We start from the raw sequence: 27,374 nt of genomic DNA on the forward strand, positions 1-27,374 counted from the left end.
ACTGGGTACAAGCTGACCTCAAGAACAGGAAATGACATTGGGAGGAGCTCCTTCCAGTCAAGGGCTTTTAATAAAGAATATTGGCATCATTAGGTACTATATCACCAAACCCTGGATGAGAGATTTATTCCAGGAATGTAATGCAATAAATGTAATGATATTTTAAATTCTATAACTAATAAAAGGAAGGGAGAAAACCTATATGAACATCTCATTACTGCCAAAAATAAATTGACAAAATTTAATATCCATCCATACTTTGAAAAACAGAAATGGAATGGAAATTCTTCAATTATTAGAGGGCAATGAGCAAAGAAAGAAAAAAAAACTTTTGTCGAGTATCATTCCTAATTGTAAAATATTGGAAGACATTGCAAAAACATCAGTTTTCCTCACTCGTTTTATTGCATTACAGTCAAAATCCTTGAAGAGTTTTAAGATAATTCTACTTCTAAATTTTATATACAAATATTGATATAAGAATAGCCAAGGAAATCTTTGACATGGCCCACAGCTTAAAGACATTTATTGTCTTTTTGTTTTTTTGTTTTTCTTCCAGTACCAGGAATTGAACTCACGACCTTGTGCTTGCCCGGCAGGTGCTGTGCCACTGAGCTAAAACCCCAGCCCCATCTATTACCATATATCCCAAATTAAAAGTTATAAAAATTGAAATAGCATGGTTCATACATAGATAAACTGAGAAAAGATAATTTAAATTTGAAACACAGAAACATGCACATATATGATCAAACATCTACTGCAGTACAGCTGGGAAATGGTGCTCTTTTCCATATATGTGAGTGACTTATAGGATTGAGGTTGAAGATACAGTGCAGGAAGACTGCAGAGTGACAATAAATCAGCAGAATTTCACAATTATGAAGGCAATGCTTGATCCCAGTGAGGGAATTAGTGATAACTGGAAACAGAAGCAGAAACTCAGTCTCCTGTACTTTCCACCAAAAGTGCTATTTGAATACTATAATTATGTGGACAGCAATGCCCATGACACTGTTTGATATCAAAGCTAGAACATAAGACAAATCCTAGTATCATCTCATTGGACAGAGGTTGCAGATACTGGAAGGGTTTTACTGATGTAATCAAACTTTATAACCATTACAAAAAACAAACCCACAATGACATACCACTACACACTGGAAGTATGTAGTGTTGGAGAGGGTGTGAAATAACTGAAGGTCTCCTAGCCTAGTGTAGAAATGTAAATTGATAGTTGGAAAATATTTGGCTCTATCTCCCAAAGCTGAGTTTATTCACAGATACAGCAGTATTAGTCTTAGATAGATATATTCCTTAAAGAAATGAAAGTATGCCCCACACATACTTTTCAAAAATATTCATAAGCATTTGAGTCAAAATAGGCAAAACATGACTTGCTCAAATGCCTGGCAGTAGTGGAGTGGAAAATAATTGGGGTTAATGTTTTGTTAGGGTATGCTTGTGATATATAGTAACTGTTTGGGGGAAGTTGGATACATATATTATTACTGTTATCTTGATCATATTTGGTTCGCCTTCCCCCCAGCCCTCCCCTCCTTCTTCTCCAGGTTCCCTTCCCCATCTCCAAAAAATTACCTCCCTCTTTCATACAATTTTTCCTTTATTTTGCTCTTTAGATTATTTATATTTGGGGTTTCTTATGTAAAAGAAACTCTGTGATGTTTAACCTTTTGTATCAGACATTGTAGTTAACATTATTAAATGCAATATTATAGCGCAATGTAAAAAAATAAATTATATGTACCCAAAGTAAAATGAATGATACAATATTAAATGAGATACAAGTTATACGTTTTATAGTTGCTTTGTATCAATCTGGAAAACAAATTCGTCTATGATGTTAAAGATCAGTGGTGACACTGGGGCATGACAGTGACTGAGAGGCTTAATCAAGAAGCTTTGGGATCCTAGCAATATTCTATAGTTGTATTTGAATAACAGCTACACAGGTATATTTACTTTGTAATAATTCATCCATCTATAGGTACGTTCGGTATGTGTATACCTCATAAGTATTTTATAAGTATTTTATTCCAAGTTGAAAGGATGGAGAGCTCAGATGGGTCAAAAGAATAGAAGTCTTATTTAAAATGAAGGCTGGACTTGGTCACAATAGTGATCATTAGTAACTTTGACCAGAGCAGTTTTAGTGAAATGGTTGGATCAAATACCTACATGGGGTGGGTTTAGGAGAGAATAAGATGCAGTAACACTTACACCTCAACCCTGATTGGATTTTACATTCCCTAAGGGTCCTGCCCTACTCAGTCTGTACCTGGCAGTTCCTGTTATTGATGGAAGATACATTACAAGGGCCTGGTGGATGCCTAAAATCACAAATAATACCAGACTTTGCATATAAGTTTTCTCTGTGAATACATACCTGTGATAAAGTATTGGTAGGCGGGCATAGTGGCACATACCTGCAATCCCAGCACTCTGGAAAGCCTATGTAGTAGGAATGCAATTCATTGATTTAATGAGACCTTGTCTCAAGATAAAAATAAATCAATTAAAAGGCCCAGGGATGTACTTCAGTATTAAAGCTCTGTGTTCATTCCCCAGTACCCCTGGGAAAAAGAAATCTATGAAGTACAATTTATAAATTAGGCATAGTGAGAGGCTAACAACAATGCCAGTAAAGTTCAAAAATTATAGCTATGGACTGTGATAGGATTGCCAGTATCACTCTTCTTGCACTTTGGGTGATTATGAAGTAAATTAGGGTTCTTGAGGGCAAGTGCTGGGACACCACCATGGCCAACTGGATATCCAAAGTGGCTACCAAATCACTGAAGAATGCAGCTATGTTAGAGGAAGGAGCGACTCCCAGCCTGGGTGGGGCAGAGCACCACCCTGTGAAATTTCATCACACTCCTCAGAATGACATGCAATTTAAAAGTCTCGAGCTGTTTATTTCCGAAATTTCTGAACTGTAGCGGACTACGGGTAACTAAAGGTCACTATTGATAACTAAAGCCTTGAAGACTAAAACCAGAGGTAATGGGAGAATACTGCGTTCCCGTTCCTCATGAGTTTAACCTATCTACTTTATCTTTGTCTTAAGACCTAAGGCCCCTTATGGCCACTACTGTATGTTAGTATTTTGAATGTTGTGTAATCTAAATGAGAAAAACCTTCATCAGGATGCTCAGTGAACAGAGAAATAGTCAGGAAGGTACCCTTTGGCATCTTCCACAGATCTGGGTTTAGAATTATATACAACCAAGGTTCACAAATACTAACAAACTTTAAAATTATTTTTTTAAAAATCAACTAACCAGGCATGGTGTCACATACCTATAATCCCAGCACTCAGGAAGCTGAGGCAGGAGGGTCACCCCAAGTTTGAGATCAGCTTGGGCGACATAGTGAATTCAAGGTCAGTGCAAACTACATAGCTAAGTAACTAACTAACTAAATCAACCAACCAACTAAACACCTTGCTTGTAACACAGAAATCTAAGCCTCACTGTCTAGAGATTTAGTTCCAATATCTGTGTGAGGGCCTAAGACTCTGTATTTACAATAAGCACCACAAATGTTTCTGATGTTACTGATCCATAGACATCCTGTCCAGTTAAGATTACCTGTTAAGATGTGGGACACTGATACGATAAGTGCAGGTAGAAAAGGTAGGGAGAAGGAGGCTACGTTCCACCACAGATGGGTGAACAGAATGAAGAACGATTATCTCCATTTTATTTCTCCTCTTTCCTGAGGCCTTCAGCCCCTCTTGCTATACACAGCTTTCTGAGCCCTGGGATAGATTATACTTTTTTCTACTGTCAAAACTCTATGATCTATGGATTATAAGAAAAACAAAGATTTGCTGATGTCTTCTTTCTTTTTCTTTTGTCCTTTTTCTCTTCTTCTTACTCTATTTCCTTTCCTTATTTTTATCTTATTCTTCTTTGCACTTTTTTCTTTTATTACATTTTTCTGCTATTACTTTACTTTCTCTACCTTTTCCCCCTCCCTTCTGCATTTTCTCTCTCCCTGCAACTCTCAGATAGAAAAAAGGAAATTCAACCAGAACTCCAACTCTACATACTGCATCTTCATGGTCAACAAGCCCTACGCCATCACCTGCTCTGTGGTGGCCTTCTACATCCCGTTTCTCCTCATGGTGCTGGCCTATTATCGCATCTATGTCACCGCCAAAGAGCATGCCCACCAGATCCAGATGTTACAACGGGCAGGCGCCCCCTCAGAGGGCAGGCCCCAGCCAGCTGACCAGCACAGCACTCATCGCATGAGGACAGAGACCAAAGCGGCCAAGACCCTGTGCATCATCATGGGTTGCTTCTGCCTCTGCTGGGCTCCATTTTTTGTCACCAACATTGTGGATCCTTTCATAGACTACACGGTCCCCGGGCAGCTGTGGACTGCTTTTCTCTGGCTCGGCTATATCAATTCCGGGTTGAACCCCTTTCTCTACGCCTTCTTGAATAAGTCTTTCAGACGTGCCTTCCTTATCATCCTCTGCTGTGATGATGAGCGCTACCGGAGACCTTCCATTCTGGGCCAGACTGTGCCCTGTTCAACCACAACCATTAATGGATCCACACATGTACTGAGGTGAGTATTTAGGGAGTGAGTCAACTTGTTACTTTGCATTGTTCAGAAAGGGTAATGCTCCAGGGTTCTGTTTCCAGGGGCATTATTCCTGAAAACCTGAGCAGTATTTGCAAAGAAGTATTTAAAGAAGATTCTATCACAGAATAAAGTAGGGGGTAAGGGTACAGTTTCTGAGAAAAGACCAATCAGCATTAAAATCCATTCTCTATAGTTTTTACCTTGGGCAGGACATTCAACCATTCTGAGTCTTAATTGCATTTTTTTAAAAAATGGATATTATAATCACTAAATCTACATCACAGGGTTTTTGTGAGGGTCAAGTTAGCTATTATATGTACAACTCATAGTACTGAGCATGACATCTAGTAAAGATGTAATAAATGTTATCTCTTGTTATTTACAGTACTATTTTAGGGTAATGATTAAAAGCATGGGCTTAAAGCAAAATAAACTTTACCATGACTCTCAGGGCCCCACCTATCAATTTATATAATCTCTCTTCCATGTAATTTCCTCAACTGTAAAAGTGCTAATAATGATACTACCACTTTCATAGGGTTTTTATGACAATTAGAAATAATGCATTTATAGGGCTTGACACATAGTTCTAACATTATAAATAATTTTATTAATATTAGCAGGACCAATAGTAATTGTAGATTACCAATAATGTGAGATAATGTGATAAACCACAATAAATAGAATAATAACTATACCATAATAACGCCATATGATAAACTATATAATGGAGGTACAGGCAATTTAGAATAGGTTTATGAATACAAAGGAGACTGACTTGGCCTAAGAAACTCAAGGATGGCTTCATAAAATAGCATTCTATAGGAATTTAGGATGAGATATCAGGGAAGCCATTAAGGAAGATAGCAGATAGTTTAACCTGCAGAAGGAAATGGAATATGAAAGAGCACAGAGTGGTCACGTGATTTACTCAAGGTCACACAGGTTGGTGGAGATGGGAGTGACTTTGGAGTTGAATACCCAGTGTCTAGTTATGGTGCCTTTTTCTCAATCCTGAGAACTTTCTGGCTCCCTTGGGCGAGAATTGTCCTCAGTTGTGACAATCTATGTGTAATACACATATTCAGTTTGCAGTGAACATGAATTATCAATGACAATTTTTCTTCTCCTCAGGATATACAAGTGTACTAAAGAGTAGTTCCTTCTTTGAAATAATCATTTACTTTTTATGATGAGTACAATATTCATTTGTTCTAGCAGCTAAAACTTGGGGGGTTTTCATTTGCACGAGTGTGAGATGAGGAGAAAGTGGGAATTGCTGCGGAATACAAACGCTGTGTCCCAGAGGCTGCTCAGAAGCGTGAGTTCAATTTTCAGCTTCCAGTGTGGGCGGACTTGTAGCTAAAGCCTGGTGTGCTATGGTCATTCCAGCTGGAGGAAGAGCCTCAACGGCTACTCCTGGAGGTTGACATTCTCTATTAACTCTGATGTCTTAGTGCATGTCATAGAAAGAATCCAACCACAAAGTATGTGTACAAGAACTTCTGTGTGGATGCCAGTGAGTTTTTAGCTATTTAAGCTCATAGTTGTCTAAGTACAGGCTGTCAACAACTGACAGTGTATACTCTAGCAGTACATTTAGAAGGGTGGCTTTTTCCCATAGACACTACCACAGAAATAATTTTCAAGTTTGTAGGGAAGCCCAAGAAAGCCTATTTTACTAATATTATTGTTGTTTTCCTGATGCATTTGGTAATCTGAGAAGCAAGAATGCTGTGCTCTAGAGATATCTTATAGATCTTCTCTCTACTTTATTCTTTACACTTCTTCATGACCTTGTGAAAGTACAAAAGGTTGCTTGGGTATAATTATGTCAGGATGAGAAATCTCTAAGGGAAAGGGCAACCTATATAGAGAAGAAAATACTATTTCAAACCTGAATCCACGACAAGGTAAATCTTAAAGGGACAAGAATTCTGCCTCTCTGATTCTCTGCTGTATATATATGTGCTTAAACTCTTGGTAAATAAATGAACATATTATAAATCTATTTTTCCACATCAGCTGTTTTGACTTAATGCAACTTGAGAAAATTTTGAAGTTTTCTTAAAGATTCCACAAGTTGAACAACAAATTCAGATGAATTCAAAAACTATAAAACAAAAACAGTGAAAAATCAAAATCATCTTTCACTTGCTAATCGTACCATTTCATTAGAGAATAACGTACTATTAGTCTGGTGATTCTTCAGGTACTTATGAACACTTCTGAAAATGTATAAAGTCATGTCTCTTTTATTATATAAGTAGGACCGCTGTGTGTGCCATTTTCTGTATCACATTTTGAAGTTATTTTCACTGGAGAACATATAGATATAACTCATTCTTTTTAAATTGCTCCATAATCTTCTGTACTAAAAATATAAACTAAAATATATTTAATTATATCCCATTAGTGGGCTTGTAGGTGTCTGCAGTTCCTTGCTATCACAAACTGTACTATTTTTAATGCTCTGGAGCACATTTCTTGTGCATGCACCTGTATTTCTTTAAGATAACTATCAAAAGTGAAATTAATTTATTAACATCTATGCTCATTTAGGATTTTAATGTTCATCATAAAATTAACTCCTACAACACTGTTGCAATTTTGCATTCTTGCTGAGAGGATTTGGGGATACTCTTTACTCCCTCCCCTCACCAGTAACAAATATTATTAATAGTATTTGTTAATTTAAAAACACTTCTACTTCATCCGTCCCAGATGCTTTGTCAGGTTGAACCTCCTTTAAATTAGTTCATTACTATTCATATTTATCTGTCTAGGCACTGCCTCTGTTTGGTCTTTTTCTACCAGTTCTGCTGTATTTTTCCTATTAGTTTCTGGATGTTCTTTATCATAGTCTCTATATGTCAATCATTTGTTATATAATTTTAAAAGACATCTCCCCAATTTCTGTTTGATTTTTAACTTTGATTAACTTTTTTCTTACAAAAGTTTCAAACTGTGAAAAATAGTATTCTTACCTATCCTCTTATAGTGGGCACATTTGTTTCTTGAAATACTTTCCACATTAATTTTCCTCAACATTGCTCTTCTTGGATTTTTCTTCGAATTTAGCAGCAACTTCCTTCAGGCCCTCTCACACACTCCTCCTTCTCTAAATGGCCTCTCACTATAGGGGATTTTAGGACATGATTCTTGACGTTCTTCTCAACTATACTTTTACTTTATGTGATTGGACTGTCTATGACTCTAGTTATCATTTTCATGCCAGAAACCCTCCAACTGATTACTCTCTCCAGGTCACAGCTCTCCTCTGAGCTCCAGACCAGAAGATCCTATTTGCTTCCTGGAAAACCCTATATAAATGCCTCTTATTTAAGCAAACCAAACAGAACTCTTAGTTCTATACACCCCTCTAGCCACAAGTTTCCTGATCTTCCCTGTCTCATAAATGGAGCCAACTTCTACCATGTCCTTCATTTTTCTGTGGCTTCTGAAAGAGAACTAAAATATTAGAGGGAAGACTTCAAAATTAAAAAAAAGAAAAACCGATCAAAATATGGTGAGCAGGGCACGCACATTAGAATCTCGTGGTAGTTTAATAAAAACACATTAGAATCTCGTGGTAGTTTAATACAGATAAGATTTCACCAAATCAGGGCATGGTTAGTAGCAGGAAATTTGTACCAAGATGAATGTTATGCATATGAAACTTTGAGAATCACTATCCTAGGGTCGTATGGATAACATTAACCCAGTGTGTGATGGCACTGCTTTGCTTCAGGGTTTCTGATTATGACATACACTACAGTTCTTGGGTCCTTATAGTGTCTTTTAAAGGCAATCATTTTACCTGAAGCTAACCAGAAAAATGTACTAGAAAATTCCTTTCCAAAGTTTGTCTCTGTTTAGTTGCTTTAAGGCAGATGACTCTCCAGAGACAGAGTATGAACACAAGCCTTGCCTTCATCAGATTTGAGGTTCTTTGGGCATTTGATAGTACAGTTCTTTTTTCATTTGACAACTGTCAAGGAATTTGCCAGTCTTATTCATTACTCTATTCTCACAGCCTAGTAAAGTTCCTGGGACATAGTGGAGCTTGGAAGAATGTGTTTGTCCCTTCTTCATTGGTTCTGTTTCTCTTCTGTTTAACCATCTCTATGATTCTTTGCTCTGATAACCCAGAAAGGAGTAGGAATTGGTGGTAAAGCCTGGGACCTTAAAACAGAGATTTTCTCTGTGTGAATTGTGCTAAGGGTTCTAGTTTTGAGTTCCTGGATAAATAATCCCTGTCCTCCTATATCACTACTCATTGTGAAAATCAAATAATATAATGAATATGCAGTGCTTTGCTAACTGCAAAATTCTGTCCACACTGGAGGAATAATTATAATAGCAGACCATAAGCTTGGCAATGCAAGAAGAGATTGCATGTGAAGTTCAGCTTTGGAGATGGGTTTCTCTGCTCACCAGCCAGGTGTCAATCTCTTCTCTAGTTCCCCAAGTTAAGATCTCATTCCAACCTAGGACATTCAGCCAGTTCTTAAGAAGGCTGAGAACCCCTCTATGCACTTTCCATAGAACTTACAGCCTATTTTCTTTATAAACAACAATTGTAGCCTGTCTAGCTTGGTTTGTGGCTATTGTCATCCATTATTTACTCTCAGCTGCCCTGAAAAACAAGTTTCCTATTCACTTGGAGATCTGTAAAGCTATATTATCCTCTAGCCATGTGTCACTTTAAATTTTAATTTAACTAAAGTGAAATAAAACAAAAAATTCCTTTCCCTGGTCACGCTAGCTACATTTTAAGCATAGTTAGTCACACATGTACTAAATTAGCTAGTGAATTAGCAGCACAAGTGTAGACTCTCTCTAAGATTCCAAAAGTTCTATTAGAGAAAAAAAACATCTTTAGAGCTATAAGAGCATTCTCTCTGGAAGAAGGCAATACAGTATTACTTTCCCTTGGACTTGCTATTAACCAAAGGTTAATACCAAATAATCAACTCTACTTGGTGTGTTGCATAACTCTTTGACATTTCCATGCATACCATAAATACATCCATATTTCTGTATAGAATTAATCCAAGAAAAAAATATGAAGTTAACAAAAAAAAGAAAGAAGAAAAGAGGATGCCCCCCTTCCCACTGCTGCTGACTGTATTAAAAAGAAGAAGAAATATTCTCGGTTATTGTCCTTTGATTTTTTTCTTATAAATAACAATTATCATAATTTAAAATTGTACCTTTTTCTGGCAGTGGGAATTGAACCCAGGACCTTGCTGAGCTATATCCATAGCCTTTGTTACTTGAGACAGGGTTTTGCTAAATTGCAAATTTGCCAAGGGTGTGCTTGAATTGCAGTCCTCCTATCTCAGCCTCCCAAAATGCTGAGGTCATGGGAGTGTGGCACCATGCCCAGCTTGTATTTCTTTCGTTATCTGTCCCCCTAGCCAAACTGTACATGAATAATATGTTTCTTTTATTTCCTATAGTTTATCAGAATATAGACATTGTTTAATTAATATATTTATTGGATGATTTAAATTACATCCTAGCATAAGTTTTTACTACTGTAAAAAAGGACTAATTTGATGCAATAGTTGCTTTTCTCTGTCAAATCACTCATTATCTTATAATTTCAACATACTAAAATTCTTTTAAATGAAGGCTTTCATGCAATAAATTGGAAAAATTTACTCATAGATGAAGAAATTGTTTAGGTTTGATTTACTTTGTATCCTTAGAAGTTTCCACTGACGTTGGAAAGTTATTTGACATTTAAGTGTCTTTTACTTTGAATTCTGGAGATTACAATGGGTTTCAATATTTACCTCTTTGGTTTCAGCCAAAACTGCTTGAATCTGATGTGAGTGAAACTGACCTTGCCCTGTGTATTTTAACCCCCTTCAGGGTCAGCTATATAATTTGCAGGTCCAGTGTAAGCTAAAAATATGGGCTGCTCATTCAAAGGCAGCAAAAAAAGCACTGTGAAATATAAAGCCTATTCCTTTTTTATAGAGAAAACTTCCTTTATTTAAAAAGCCTATGTAACCATGTCTATTACATAAAATTCAACATATAGATTTTTAAATAGCACAATGGAAAATATAAATGTCTATTTTCTTTTGCTTTTTATGTCTTTTGTGCACTTATTGTCTTTTCCCAGGTGGCATTTTTCTTTATTTTATGATATGATTCATACTTATAAAAAATTTAAATATTTATAAAAGATAAAACAAAAAGAGTTTAAAATAAAAAGCAAAAGTAACAATATCCTTCTCTCCATCCCTTCTCAGACAATGAATCTCCTTCCAAACTTTTCATCATTTTGTTTTTTATATAAATTGTTTCACATTTTATATGTTTAGTAAATTGCTTTCACTGAATATCATCATGGAACTCTTTCATGAAAGTATAGTTAAAGCTATTTCATTCTATTTAATGGTTTTGCTTGATGCTTTGATTTATCAGTGTGTATTCGGCCAGTTCCCTAATGATGACTACTTAGGGTGTTTCTGTATCAATATAGGAACAAACATGCTGACAGTTTATTTAGACAAATACAGTTCTTACAGTCACTTGTATATCCTTATACTCCTCTCTTCTTTTAAAATTCAGACTTTTAAATGAAAATTGCATTATTAAACATAGCTCATGGGCTGTGTTGGTAGTATGTGAACTGGAAGGGTAAAGAATTAGGATTTTAGTAATTCCATTTTTACTCCCTTATGTTCAAGCCAACAAACCAGAAAGCCACATATAACTAACTCTCTTAAAACACCGAGGTCCAATTGGTGAGATGGAGGGTTGTGTTCTAGTCTAAGGCTGCTCACTGCCTACAGAATTTGCTAAGGGGCTCCTCTTTTTCTTGCTACCTGTAATTGAACTCAAGACCGCACGTTTGACAGGCAGGCACTGTGAAGAGGCTCCTCTTTATTTCTCAAGCACGTCTTTCCTGTTCCACTCCCTTGAAGTGGCCTGCAGTGTCTCAGCTTCCTTTTCGCTATTAGGACTCTTTGGAAGCAGATGATATCAACTTTAACTATTTAAGATGTTTCTAACAAGTCCTGTTACCCTTCGGTACCTTGTGCATGGGAGGGCAGAATGAAGAAAGCTAATTTCTTTCCATTATTCCCGTTTTGATAAGCCCAACTCTTAGGACAATAGATGTAAGACACATATTCCTTAGAGTATGGAATAAGGACAGCTTGCCCTTTCTGTTATACCTGTACACTTGTGGCTTTAAACAACTGATGGGTATTCAAATTTGCTTTGGATACTTGGTTTTGATTATACTGGTCTGAAATTCAGTGTTGCTTTTGCCTACTAAAATAAGCCTGTGTTCTTATTTCCCTTCAGAAAGAATGAAGATATATTTAGTTTGCTACATAAAAGAAGCGGATGAAAAATATTTATAACAATCCTAACACCTTAGGACTGAATTGTGAACTGAAAATGTTTCTTGGAACCAGAGGATTGGTCCTTTGTGTTTTTTCAGGAAAAGAAATAAGAAATTATGGTGGTTGTTTTTTAGCCTAAAATTATTTTACACTGTTACACTGTTTTCCAGGTTAAATATTATTTCAATTATGGAAGTAAATATTTCTATAATGTCAGTGCGGCTAGCTCTTGTTTATGGAGCACGTTCTATAACAAACTAAATCATGGATTGACAGTACTACAAGGAGATATAATGCATTTCTGGGCCATGAGTACTATGTCTTGACCCTGTCCTAAAAGGCAGAGGCAATTACCTTAGCAATGAAACCCACTGAAATAGGTGAGGGGTAGAGTGAGGTGTGAGTACTTGCCTCTGTTATCAGATTATTAATGAATCCCAGGATCTCAGGATTCTTTCCTAAAACTTACTGTACAAGGTTTTCAAAGACAAGTTTTAATGTTTAAAAGCAAAGACCTCTACTTAACTATCATTATCATTTGTCCAGTCTATATATAGATAATGAAAGATGCCCATAAGATGCTTTTACCTAAACAACTAAGTCTATTGTTCTTCATGGGTGTAAGATCCAGATGGACTGAGAATTATCATTTTACAACACAGTTTCTTCTTAAATTCATTGTCATTGTCGTTGTCATCGTGGTTGTTGTTGTTGTAGAGATAGTCTCTGTATGTAGTTCAGACTGTTGTTGAACTCACACGTAGCCCAGGCTGCCCTCCAACTCACAATGATTTTCCTGCCTCCGCCTCTTGAGTATTGCAGTGACAATTGTGCACCACTACACATGGGCCTCCTTAATTTTTATCTAAAAAACTAGCTAGTAATATATGAGCAGTGTTTTATAAAAGTAGTTCCTTGATAGTTTCTTTGATACCTTTAACAAGAGTCGTGCTCCTGCTCTGTAACTATTGCTACCAGACTTTCCGAGAAGAAGCTGCTATTATTGAATGCCAAAAGCAGCTTGCAAGAGAGGTGACGCAGTGAGAAGAAAACAAAACAAACATTTTTCTTTTCATTACTGGAAGAAGAGAGAGAGTAAACCAGGTATAAACCAGTAAGCCCATGAATGTGATGTCAACAGGGTGATTTAGACTTTGGCAAACCTCTATCTACTGTGAACTGGAAATATTCTTTTTAGAGAGATTTTGATGCTGATAATAGCAGTTTTTATTGAAAAAAATTAATATCCAAAGATATGTGGTAATACTTGCTCAAATATTGCTATATTGAGCCACATGTAAACCCACCAAGAGAACCGGTTCATCGAGCAAAGTCTTCTGTATGTCTGTCAGCCCTCAGACATGCAGCTGGATGTGCAGCAGTGTGAGTCCGGGCTGCTTTAAAGCTCTGTCTTCAAAGGCCTTTCTTTCCCTGTGGCACTGGCAAATGGATATGTTGTCACGTGGCTGAGAAGCAGGTTCCGTTCCATCACGTATCTCAGGTGTGCTGGACTGCCACTTGGCATATTGCTGTAGAGTTCCATAACAGAAGCAGTAAATCCTGTGCTGCTGTAGCAGGTTCCTAGAGGTCCATTATCCTTGTTTTGTAATCTTCTTGGCTTCTTCATCATTTTCTTTGGCCTGTTTAACTTTTTTTTAGTAAGTCATTAAGATTTCTTTTAATTGGAAGATGGTGTTTCCAAGGCCTGAGCGTCATGTAGAAATGTTCATAGTACTGAGAATCTTGCTTCAGAACCAGGCTGCCTCCCATCATGAGATACAGAAACCTACATGCAGCCACAGTCCCATCCACATTCACCTGGTGCTTGAACTTAAATCAGAAAAGCCCATCAGCATGGCTTTTCCAAGCTCCTTTTCTTTCTCTTGGAAAAAGAAATGTCCTGTAATTCCTGCATCTAGTAGCTGTGGTTTTCCTTGGACAGTTGTACCAGTTGCAATCTTTTTTTCTGACTACCTCTACCTCTGAAGAGAGCTTTTTGTTATTTATGGATCTGGGGGAGGGCCTATGTTTCCCTGAATAGAGAAGGGATCATTCATAACACCCCTCACTGCCTCAAGTGTGGATTGGGTTATATTATATATTGGAAGGATAGCATTGCTTAAATCCAGAGAGCCACAACAGGAAATGATAGGTATAGGGCCCTGGGTTTCATTGACTTTTTGAGGGTTCAGGGCCAATCTCCAAGATTAATATAAAATTGTAAATCTGGGAGATGAACCTTTCTTGCTAGTGATAGCAAAGTCTCATTAGAGAACATTTTGAAGGCTCTGTATTTTCCCTAAAGATCTCAGGTAAGTGTGGTTACTGAGGATCGTGTGATGAACAATGGCACCCTTCTGTCCCCAAATCTTTTGGGAACTTCATTGAGCATCTCCTGGAGATGGATGCTGGGGAAGACAGCAGTGTTCTTCTATCTGTGGCACATTGGCTGGACAGGAAAGAGTATTCTGCCAGGCCTGAGGGTCCTCTGCGGGACACTAGCAGTACTCACGGTACCCTGGTCCTGTCAGAACATAGGGAGACTGTGCTACATATTCATTGCCATAAAGAACCTCTATCTTCAGTCCTTTGTTAGCAGTGTCATACATTCTATATCCCCTCTCAAATGTCCCGTCATTCCTGTCCAAAGATTTAGGGACATGAATCTGGACTACCCCTTTAGGTGAAAGAGATTTGACTACTCCTTTGAGTAGTGTTTGACCTGGGGGGCCAGCAAGGGAGGTTCTGGCCCTGACTGCCTGCAGATAGACATAGCTACCAGGCAGGCTTACAGCTGCCTGCAGCCCGGCCACACACCAGGCTGCGTGGTGCTCACCTGCCTGCTGTCAGGAGCAGCACAAGCCCCAGCAGGAGGAGCAGCACAGGCAGGATGTGCATGGAGGCCAGGTTGTGCTGCAGCGTGCTGGCAGACAGCAAGCCTATTCCTTTTATCTACTGTGTCTCCTTTGCCTTAGTATTTTTTATGTTTTAATCACTTTAATTAGTGGAAAAAGATTTTCATCATTACTATAAAATTTGCTATTCATCCTTACATTTATGTGCTAATTTTAAATGCAAATGTAAAAACATTCTACTTGTATCCAGACCTAAATTACACAAATCGTATTTTGTGATTTCTACATGCCTATATATATATATATATATATATATATATATATATATACACAATTTTTTTAACCAGACTAGCACACAAAACCAATTTGACTGTTTTTATTTCACTTTTTGGTACATGTGCATTCTACTGCCTTTCACAAGTTCAAAGACGAGGTTAGTAAGAATATCAAGATGGTGACAATAGAACCCTAAACCTAGTTCTAGATCCCCGTGTGATTACATTGGTCACACAGTCACAACTGGCCCTGTACCCAGCCCTGCCCCAATTTCAACGTGAAATAGCTACTAAGAAAATATTGATCTTACTGAGATCATACCGGGAAAACAAGAATAGTAATTTCAGAAGATCACTGCTTGCTTTACTAAAATACCCACTGTTAGAAAACTTAGTACAGTGGTGCCTGGGTTCACGGACTTGTTTCTTTCCCTGCTTCTGGTTCCATATGCTTGAAGTTTAGTTGCAAACAGAACTGTGGAACAAATTCTGGGACCAGAACTATGGAAGAATGCAGTTCATATACCAAGTTAGCCCTGTATTCTCTGCAGACTGTACCTATCCTTAGGAAACCCATTGAGTGAGCAACCTAAACTGCCTTCTAGGATAAACATTTTAGTGCCAAAGTGCTGAGGCTGAACCATCCCTTCCACTGAGATGGCTTGTAGGAACAATTTCATGTCTTTAGGTTACTGGAAGGTGAATGTTGGTGTATAACCAGAGCTCATTTTACTTAGTAGAATGTAATGGCTGCATATGCTGGAGTGTAGCACACCTGGGTTTCGTCCTGTCTGAAATTTACCATTTAGTAACAATATGACCTTGAGATATGGCTGAATATCCTGGGTATCTGTTAAATGGAGATATGATTAGAACCCATCTCAGAGGTCTCTTATTAAGGTTAACTGTGATAACACATGTGAAGGGCTAAGCCCAAAACCTATAGCACTGAAAACACTCAGTGAATGAAAACTGCTATAAAATTATATATATGTCATCATTCACATCTTGATAAAACACCCTTCTGCAGTTCTCCAATTTTTTCAGTGTCCTGCTAAGTACCTCTTAAGGAATGAGTCAATAAGAATCTCTATGTTCTAAACATTACACCTTAATCACCGAATGTAGAGCTCCCTCTGCTAAGAGAGACGCCAGAAATGAATTAAATTAATCACACTGTTTATAAATAATTGTTTAACCAATGTGAGACAAGACTTGTTTCCTGGGTACATCATGCCCTGTGCTGAACAGTTGGGGCTGTCATTTCCAATATGCCTTGTGGCTTTTAAATTACCTGTAGGCATTTCTTTGAGTATAAAACATGCTAACTATGTCAACCAATCTGAGTACATTCCATGTATATTTGTTTTCCCTCTTTTGTGTGTAGCTCACCTACCCTCAGGGTGCCCGGATTCTATGTACCAGCCCTCTGCGGTTGGTGCCCACAGTAAGGGGGAATGTGAATGCTACTGTTGCACAAGGCAAGCCCCCAAATCACATCTAGATCTTGAAATGCCAAAAATGGTTTCTCTGAGGTCAAGAATGGAGGTGGCATGGTGTGGTGCCCTGAGCCTTAACCCTACCTGCACATTGGAGCCACCTGTGATCTCTGACATTATCCTATAGAGATGCTATTTAATTGCTCTGGTTGGAGAACTAGGAATTTCTAGATTTCTAAGAGCTTTAATATGCAGCAGCCTTAGAACCACTGGTATACTGGAAAGATCAGGAGGCCTATCTTCTAATCCCCTATTGATAAGCAAGCAGCCACCATTCAGAGGTTGAGAATGCTGCTGAGCATCTGAGAGTGCACAGAACAGCAATCCACAGTGAATCTCAAGACTATGCTGAGCTTGAAACACGCTACTTTAAATGAGTCCTTCATCTTTGTAACAGAGAATGGCATCGCCTCTGCCAGGGAACAGCAAGAGAGGCCTTTCAACAATGCTAAGAAGTGAACTTTTTGGTTCTTTTTTTTTTAACCCATGTCATTCTCAAGAGTAGACAGAAATTAAAACAACAATGACCGATTTCTTAAAGAACGTGATGGAAGTTATTTCTGGGAGCAAGGGGATCTGTGATTAGGGAGCTGCAGTAACCTTGCAGATAAGCCTTTCCACAAGGCAGGCTTGATGAGCTTGTTCTCTTACAGTGTGTACTTGGCAAGGACACATCCCTCTCAATTTAGTCAGAGCAGCTTGTCAGGAAGAAACTGCCTGAAAGTACACTAAGAGACCCAGCGGAAACCCGTATTCCCTGTAAATGTGTGTTTAGCCAGAAGTGGAATGCCGCTGGTCCCTGTCCCATGGAAGTGACACAAGCTTTATCTTATATTGGGAAGTGACAAGTTGGAGTGTTCTCCGAAAAGGGTAAATCAGATAATATTCTCTGTAGAAGTTATGATGTATGAAGAACAGTGGAAGAAAGCAAGGATGCCAGCCTTGGAGCAAAGAAAATTCAGGTCAGAAGCATTGTTGTGTATTTAAAGGGGTACTAAGAGAAAAAGAAATTTAACTTGTTCTGCACAGTTTGAAATGATAGAGGAAGGATACAAAAGGTAAAGCTTTATAAGAACAAATATTTCACCACAAAATGGAATTGATTATCATACTCGGAAAGTTCTTAGGAAAATAGAAAGAAAAAATTCGATGATCACTTAAGTGTTGATTGACCCTAACTGGGAAGAACTGACTGATCTTTTGTTAGCATTTATGAGGAAGGGCTAAAAAATTGAATGAGATGCTCAAAGACCCTGCCTTTGTGATTCCGTGAGATCCAGAATCATCAGCATCTTCCCACAATGCAGTTAAAATGTAGGACAGAGCAAAACCTACTTCACACATCTTGTTTGGATGAAGATAGAGAACATCTGGAAAGATTACTGGTGAATAGAGATACATCGCAGGTGATATTGTCAATTTCAGAGGCCCTTCGGTTTTGCTTTAGGTATTCTGGCAATCAATACCCAGTAGAAAATTTAGATATTTCTAGGAGAAAAATTCTTCCCTGTGGATGCTCAGTGGCATACAGATGATTTGATGTCTGAGATTCCTCTTGAAGAAAATATTGGGCATACCTATGGGGCAGGATAAAGTTCCGTTGTTTAAAGCTTTAATGTGAATGTAGTTACTTCTTAAAAATTTCAAGAAGAAGAATCTCTGAGCAGAGGTTAAGGAGACCTCCCCTCAATCTGGTTTTTGTAGTATTTCCTTTCTCACATAGACACAGGACCAGAACTTCAGGAAAGAAAGACTTACGAAAAGACCATGGCAGAATCTCACTCTAGGAAGAACGGGCTGTCAATGAATGAAATAGTTCAGAATTATGATTAAAGCACAGGAGTTGGTATTTGATGGATCTCGGTTTGCTCCTGGTCCTATCACTTTGAAGCTGTGTGATTTGAGACAAGGTAGTAAGTATCCCGGTTTCTTTATGAGTACATTGAGAGGAAAGGTAGACCTTGTCTCCCTCACAGGACACTTAAATCTTTAAGGATACTGTACACACAGTTTGGGACACAGTAAGTCATTGCGGTGCTGTGCTCTCAGCATAATCATCATCTACTCAGCGTAAAAGCAAGAGCGCTTGTTAGTAGGGCAAGACTCCTGTTTCTGGGAACCGTGGCTAGTATCAGAACAGGGTCTTGGAGAGAAATGGCTCAGTGTCAAAATCTCTGTAAGCTCTCCCTGGTAAGAATAGTCCCTGAACAGTAGCTTCTGGAGAGAGGAGGAAGCACGTTTGACACAGAGTCCTAGCTGGTGGGACATGGGCAGAATGTGCTAAAGTCACCTGCCAGTCCTGAGCATGGAGGCACATTGCATGGGCTTTGTTTATGAAAACAAACAACTGAGTATATGCTGGGTTATATTCCACCAAGGAAGCAGGAACTTACTTTTCACAAGATGATTTCTGAGTTGCCTTTTCTCGTTGCCATGCCTGCTTCAGGTTATTTTTAACAAAGTTCTTAGAAAAATTTCACAGTTAGAATTGCTTTGTGAGAGTTTTTTTATTCTCCAAGTAATGAATGAATCCATATTTTGATAAACCTGACAAACAAATATAGTTGGTGTCTGCTCATGTTATTTTTACTAGGAGACTCTCCTTTGCTGACTGGTGCAATTTCTTCCCTCCTCCCCTATTGATAAATTGATATTGCTTTCTCGGAATGTCTGAATTTCACAAAAGGAATGTGTGTGTGCTTGTGTAAGTGGCCCTATGTGTACTTACATAAAATAAGGGATATGTATGTGAAGGATTATTGTGTATAATAGCCAGTTGCTATAAGAATATTTTCCTGGTCCAGATACCAAGCACTATGTTCATCTTCATAGTTATCATCTTACCATTTAATATTTACTAGTTCGTATGCAAAGCATTGAGCTAAATGGGTTACAAATGTCATCTCACTGAAGCCTTAATTAATTCTGGGGTGAAAATGTTTTTATCCCCATTTTATTGATAGGGAAATTGAGATTTTGAGAGATTAAATACCTTTGCCATGTTCCCATAGCTGGTTAAGTAGCAAGGTGATTATAACACATGACCATTTAATTTGAAGCCCTTACTAATAATCATTATATTTCTTGACAATTGACCCAAAAGCCTTGTGGGAATGTAGAATTGTTGAACCTTACATATGAAGATAGCTTCAAAAGCAATCTGGTCAAATATTTCTACTGTGTTATTTAGGTTCCCATCACTATTATGAGTTATCTAAAACAATTACTGAGAAAGGGTTCACTTTACCTCTTAGTTTAGAAGTTCTAGCATGTGATCAATTGGCTCGGTTGCTCTGGGCCAGTAGCAGGGCAGCGCATTGTGAGTGGAGCAAATGGCAGAGTGAAAGTGCTCACCTCATCGGCCAGGAAGCACAGGGGGAAAGGAGAGAGGCCAGCTGTGCATCTCCTTTCTCAATAAGGACTGGCTCATTACTATCCAAGGCAAGGAATTCTGTTTGAGCAGTAACTAGTTGCTGCAAAGTTTGATCACATTTTTCTTTCCTATATCACAAAGGATTTGACTCTTATAGGTGGAAATGATTACAGAGCTTGAGCAGTTCAGTGGTTTTTTTTTTAAGATATAGAAATCTTTTATTCAAGTGGAATCTTATTTGGAAATGTGAACAATGAAAATATCATTGCTTTGCTCAAAGTACGTGTTGATGTGGAGATATGTATGCTTATAATCATGGCCACTGCTCCATCTCTCCAGTGTCAATGGTCATTTTTGAGGTAAAGCGTTATAAACACTAACTCAGAATCAATCATCAAACCCAAGATTGCATGGACAAAGAAACTGAGGCTCAGAGGATATTAGTTTGCTTAAAATAATATAACCAAAAAGCAGAGAAACAATGACCAGAACCCACAATTCAATTCCTAGGCTATGTTCTCATTTACTTATGAATTAATCCCTTCATTCATTGCTTATTATTACATTTCTCATAGGGTTAATATACTGTTCTAGATGGTATGGATACAATAGAGATCTAGACAGGCAAGATTAACACCGTTAAGGAGTACACCACCGAGCTTTTACCTTCTCACTTCTTTTTAAGGGTCCAGCCCCTGCCCCAAATTCAGACACAGACACACCCATGACACATAAATGGAACAGACCATCCTGGACATCTTCTGTATTCAGCTCCCTTTCTCTAAACTTTGAAAAGGGTGGGCTCTATAATGGAACTCAAGGCTATTCAAACATTTTGACAATTTTAGGGAACTCTTTCTGTGACAGTGCTGCAAATTAGAATTTATTCTTTTTCTGCTTCTGTTTGGGACTGCATATAACTGACTGTGGAGAGAGATGTCATTTCACATGCTATAGCTCAGGAACATGGAAAAGGCATTTAGACATGTGGAATTTAAACTGCAAATTCCAGCTGCATTAGGTCATAACAGAACAACCTTGAGCCACAGTGTGACTTGCAGTAGGCTGATAACAAAGAACACATGAAGCCCTTCTTGGCTGCCCCAATCTCATTTTCCAGCTTGTTTCCCTCAATTCTCCCCTCTGCAGCCCTGCTTCCCTGATCTAACTTTTTATGCAATAAGCATACAAGCTGGTTAGCTTTTCCCAAATAGGCAGTGAACTCTCCATCACTGGACCATTTCAGCTGCCTGAATGCTCTATTTTTACTTGCTTGCACGTGGCACAAGCCTAATATTTCTTCCAGCCGCACTTCCAATATGAGCTTGCTAAACTTTTCTTGATACCAGCCTCCTCAGTCTCTGAGCAGTATTTAATCATTTCCCCCTCCAGCCTCTCTTATGACCTACCCCTCTTTCTCTGGAAAATGCAGCTGACTCCCCCAGGTCTTAATATTCTATGCACCTGAAAAACCCTCATTCACCTGGACACCTTCTCAAAAGCAGTATCTAGTGGCCGAGGGTACCTGTTTGGTGATGATGCATAGTTAATGGAGCTGATTCAGTAAGGCTCTGGTTCAGATCCTAACTCCACTGCTTTCCACATCTTCTTCCTGGGCCAAATTATAAGGTCTCATTCTACTCAGTGAGAACCTGCAAATAATAAATCCTGCGCAACTGAACTGTTGTGAAGATGATATGCAGTAATTCATGATTTGCTTATCATAGTAATCAGCATAAGATAAACACTCAGCAAAGGCTTACCGTTTTTACTGTGAATATGTACTTCAAAAGTGTTTTCTCCTGGTGATGTTTAGGTTCTTTCATATTGAAACAGTTTAGCAAAAAGGTAAAGACAGACACTTTGACCTACACAAAAATTCAAAGCTTTATTTTTTATTTATTTATTTATTTAGAGTTGTGGTAGATATTGGGGCAAAAATTTTACAAGCAAATGGTTTGACTCCTCAGATATGTGTTTATATTTAGAAATAGGGAAAGAGGTACATTGGGCTTAGAATCAGCACTCTGGACACTTGAGAGATGTGACAGCTACAGATTTCCTCTTCTGCTTTGTTCTTCTCTGTATGAAACACAAGTAATTCTAAGTCTGTTTCATAAACCATAATATTAACACAATTCTTCCCATCACACAAATGGTTTCCATATTTTCAAATGTATAGGATTCCCTTTTTTTGGGAGGCAGAATCAGACAGAAGTCCCAGTGTGTAACACTGTGGATCCACAATTAGGCATCAACAAATCTTTGCCTTGAAATTGCACTTTCTTCTTCCTCTGCAATGGAAGTAATAGTTTATACATTTCTTTCTTTCAGACTTGTGTTCAAAGTTAAATGTAGAATCTCTATATAAAAATGTATTGTAAATTATAAAGAGTTTTACTGAAACTAGTACAGCTAGAAACTGCATCTTAAAACTCATCTGTTAAAATTTGGAGAAAAAATTTTTAATGATGTTTTGCATCAGGGATTTTGAGAAGCTCTGCCAATGTTTCTAATCAAGCATATGTTTGAGGACAGACAGTTGTGATCTCGCTGCATTTTAAGTTGTGGCACCTCGGCCCCACTCGATCCTCTCGCTTTGGATATGTTTAACAGCTTTGCAGTGGAATTTCACAGATTCAGAAATTGTGGTCTTTCTGATTCTTTCCTACCAATGCAAAAATTAGCCTCCTTGTGTTTCAGCAAAGCCTCTTCCCTCCACCTGGAATATAAAGTATCAGATCCTAACAATAGAATATTAAAAGCCATATTTGAAGCAATTACCCACAGCTTTGGAGAACAGTCCCACACACAGCTGCCACCCAATCAGAACGCCTGTATCTGTCACCCACCATCCCTGCTACTCACAGATTCAGAATGTCAGAGCCACAAAAATATTGTAGATTATTCTCCTCCTCAGTTAACAAAAGAGGAAAGTGAGGCACAGGAAAAGGGATGTCATCAGAGTCACTCAACTGAAGGCGGAAAAGAGTTTAAAACCCAGGTTCCTGTTTTCCCATTTATGGGTCACGTTCCCGGACCCTGCTCCATCACGGCCCGAACCAGTGGGCTGACCTTGAGCTGGGGGTGAGAGAGGTTCCATGAGTGAGGAAGCCGTGTGCAGCGAGTGTGGTCTCACACTGGATGGCAATCTCCCATGGTATTGTATCATGCATCCGTGCACAGCTAAAAGGCAGATGACCCCGAACCCTTAAATGCTCATGATTATAATAATGTAAACCAATACAATTATGGACCAACTGGGACCTAAACTCACCCTGTCTTTATTCTCAAACTCTCATTTGTCCTTTCTCACAGCTCCTTTATTTAGCTGTACTCGTATCTTGTGAATAAAAAGGAATGGCACTGGGTATCCCATGGCAATTATAGAATATTTTCAATCTTTCTTTGACTTCCGAAAAGAATTGTAAAAGAGAGCAAGCATAACTTTCAGGGACCCTTCTCAAAAAAAAAAAAAAACCAGCAACAACAAAAAAACAAACAAACAAAAAAACCATGCTTTCTTTCCAGTTGCTCTGAAGCCTCCCACACACCCAGCTGCTTGGCTTTCCTTAGCCTTGGTCCTCCTGCTTTGTCTTTCATCTGTTCTTTTTACTTCTCATAATGTTTACCCACCAGGCCTCTGTCTCTACATACTCCCTTCTCTCCTCCTTCTGCCTTTGTAGGTTATTTTTCCTTCTCACTTGGTTACCCCAGTTGTATATAACCCACCTGGCAATGACTCTGCTTTAGTGAGCAGGAAGGGTTGTCAGAAAAGGCCCTATCTCAACATCCCAGTCCTACTGTGTTGCAAAAAATGGGAAGCCCTGCCACACTGTGGGCATCCCATAGATGGAACTAGCATAATCTGTACCTTGTGCATAGGCATCTCCCACTGGAGTCTGCCATATTGGGACAAGAAAGTACCAGACTCAGCAGAACCTGAACACTTGACTTAGAAATAGCAGTTCTCAAGATGAGGAACAATATAGCAGAACAACTAAAAGCACAACCTACCATTATTTCTAGGTAGCAGTATGGATTATCTGATCTTCCTATGTGCTTGCAAAATCCTTAAAGTCTTATCAAAAACGACCCAAATGCAAGGTCAGACCCTGCCATTTATTAACTCTCTTCATTTGGGCAAACTATTTAACCTCTCTGAAATTCAATTTTCTTGTCTAGTAAATGGGCATAAAATACATACATATAATGCACTTGGCCTTGTGTCCGGTACATAGATGCTGTTCTAATGTGTGGTAGCCTTTACTGCTGCTAATTATGATGATAGCCAATAGGATGCAGGTAGAATTCAGCCAATAAGAAATTTCTTTCCTCCCCTCCTCCTTTCCATTCATTCTTTTTTGCTCTTAGCAGACATGTTCAAGAAATGAGACAGACAAGAATGGAGGAAAGCAGCTAAAGATGTGAGGGCACAGTTTGAGTTGTCCAGAGAGCATGCTCTTTAAAGTGGCATGGGGAAAATCAAGAAGAAGAGATGCATAACTAAGGATCAATCAAGAGCTATCTTCAGAAAAAGTTGCAAGTCCAGAAATAGTTAGATCTCATTATTTAAGGAAAAAATCTTGCATATTCTGCGCAATAAGAATAGACTTCTATCTGGAATGAAGAGAGGGCATTATAGGGAGAAAGTTCCTGTCTAGAATTGATGGAAAGCATTTAACTGCCTCTGAGCCAAGATGTTTTATATTTCAGGGGTTTAACATCTAGTCCTCTTCCAGGACTGGGGATATAGTGGAAGCCTGGATACAAACAAATATCATGTTAAATTTTTAAGCAAGACTGAACTAGAGTCCAGAAACTATAGACTCATCACTTCAAATAGACCTTACTACAAGTTTAAGACACCTATTACACCAATGATTGGTGATCAAGAATTAATGTTTGTTTCACTAAAAATAATTCATTCCAAATAGGTGTCTTAGACTTACTGTTTGGCAGAGTATTTTCAGCAAGGTATTAGATAAAGCCTGCCATAGGTGGGTCCATTCTCAGGCACACTAAATTTTGCATGCTTGACATATAGCAAGGAAGCCTGGGTGTATCATGATTCTCTTTTCTATCCCTGTCCTGCTCAATAACTTTGAGTGTTACGGCAAAAGTTCAGGCTATATTCCACAAGAGACCAAAGAGAACAAACAAAGTTTTTAATTTAGACCGGTCACCTCTCATCCCGACTTGCAAGTCCGGGAAGTGGGCGTGGACCTGTCGTTGTTCCCAGGTTATGTACATTTTTGGTTTCCATGGTAACAGAAAGGAATGTTATAGCCCTGGCCACATGTTGTTTTCCTTGTGCCATGTAACCGGGCCAGGCTCCAGTCATGAGCCCAACCACAATGATATATACTTTTTGTACTCAGTTTTATATGTCCCCCTTTAGATAACCGTACATTTACTTTATGGTTACAATGTTTACCTAGGGCCAGGAGATGGAACTGCCCAGGCAGGGTCATGGAGGGTTAACTAGGCCTAGGCGCCCCCTTATCTTGGGGAGACATTCCTGGACAGTGTTGATCTGGGGAATTAGCTCTTACACTGTCCCAGGAGGCTTCCCAAAGCACCATGTAGGCTTTTACCAAAACTATTTTATCCAAAATAATATATTAAGATTCATTGCCCCCTACATGAGTTGAATGAAAACTTAAAAGGCAAGTGACACTAAGCTGAAAGATCTAGGTAGCATCATAAATTATAAGATCTTCCAATATTCTTGCAAAATCTTTAAAACTTAGTTTGAGTAAGTACTAAGTCATTTTAAGTGTTGAAATTACTCCATTTAGAATAATCCCAACTGATCAACGTGCCACCAAGCCCTTAAAATAAAAGTTTAACTGAGACAAATGTAATGTCCTACATCATGACTCAATTAAATAAAACCAACTGTAATAACATGGTAAAGAATGACAGAAATGGGCAGTGATTATGTCAGAAAGGTAAAAACTAGCAGCAAGCTCAGTATCAGCCAAGAGTATATTATGGTTGTTAGAAATAAGCTGAATTTGACTAGTTTCATGTAAGTAAATTAAACCGATGATGAAAAGTACATAAAATGTCAGGCTCACTGAACATTTGTGCTACTTCTTGTACCTTTTTTCTTTTAATTATTATATGTTTATATTACATAATGATTACATTCATAATGGGAAATTGGTATCTGTACATAGCACAGGTACCAATTCTTTTTACTTCCCCTTCTCCTGCCCCTTTTTCCCCATTCCATGCGTTCAGAGGACAAAGTTCCTCATGGGGCATAATCTAGTAATCATAATATATAATGAACCATTAAAGAAAATGGGAAAGTATAGACTCGAAAAGAGATAACTTAAAGAACATAATCAGAAAGGGCAGAATTTTGAGTGTGTTTGGAGGGCACAGTAATCTCCCTCAGTCCAAGATGTAGAAAGGCAGATTTTGGCAGACCCTGAATAGACTATTAACTAGTCTAGTAGATAAAATTGCTTAAAAATTATTTACAAGCTAGCCTGTCACTGTGGTCCCTACCTAAACCGCCACCCACCTGCATAGTGCAAGAGGGTCCCGGAACTGGGTGGACTCTTTTACAAGAGGCTCCTTGATGGTCAACACTGAGGTTCTCTAATCTTTTCCCCCTCTAGGGATGCAGTGGAGTGTGGTGGCCAATGGGAGAGTCAGTGCCACCCGGCAGCAAGTTCTCCTTTGGTGGTTGCTCAGCCCAGTGACACTTAGGCCCCTGGGACAATGGCCCAGAAGACAGCTGTGGCACTGAGGGAGGTCCAGCTTAGGAGCTGCTGCTTATGCGTGACTACACCTGGTATTCTCTTCACCAAGGCTTCCATCGACTGGTGCAGGTGCCCTAGACACACGGGCCTTTTCCTCGAGATTCCAGCAGGTGGCATTTGAGGGAGTCAGGGGACAGAATGTCTTCCTTGTTCACTTGTTCCTGTATTTCCCACCATTCCTTCTTCCTGGAGCCTCCATTCTTGCTTGATAGTCTCCTTTGTCCCTGACATGTTCTCCTTGCCGTGCCTGGTCTGTCTCACTGTGTTCTCAGCATGATTGCTCACTGTCTGCTATCAGCCATGGATGTTTCCAAATATGCCTTTGCTGTGTCCACTCAAAGACATTGTCCGAATGCATCCTTTTTGTGCCTGTCTTGGTCACAGCTGTATTCCAAGAGCTCACATTTTTTTGGTTGGTAATATGTCTCACAGCCATACTCAGAAATAGTGTCACTTCTTCACCCTGTTCTGTGCCACACACTAACACACACATTCTTCCCTGCATCTGCGGCCAAATATCCACCCTCTTGACTAGGCCCTGTGTCAATCGCAGACTTCTGCTCACTGTCTCGGACACCTACTGTCTGTCCTTCTCTT

General features: G+C 38.7%; 1 protein-coding gene and 1 pseudogene across 1 annotated transcript in view; one reads left to right on the plus strand and one right to left on the minus strand.

Moving 5' to 3' along the window:
* Positions 1-26,724, plus strand: part of Htr4 (5-hydroxytryptamine (serotonin) receptor 4, G protein-coupled) — a 57,354-nt gene extending 30,630 nt beyond the window's left edge. Inside the window, exons 5-6 of the mRNA XM_013512121.1 lie at positions 4,037-4,605; positions 26,634-26,724. Coding sequence (XP_013367575.1) covers positions 4,037-4,605; positions 26,634-26,724 — 660 coding nt within the window. The remainder of the gene's footprint in view (positions 1-4,036; positions 4,606-26,633) is intronic.
* On the minus strand, positions 13,352-14,828 carry LOC102019801 (annotated as a pseudogene).
* Positions 26,725-27,374: the final 650 nt, after the last annotated feature.

This window comes from Chinchilla lanigera, unplaced genomic scaffold (assembly GCF_000276665.1).
Source record: "Chinchilla lanigera isolate Chin_1 unplaced genomic scaffold, ChiLan1.0 scaffold00014, whole genome shotgun sequence".
Lineage (NCBI taxonomy): Eukaryota > Metazoa > Chordata > Mammalia > Rodentia > Chinchillidae > Chinchilla > Chinchilla lanigera.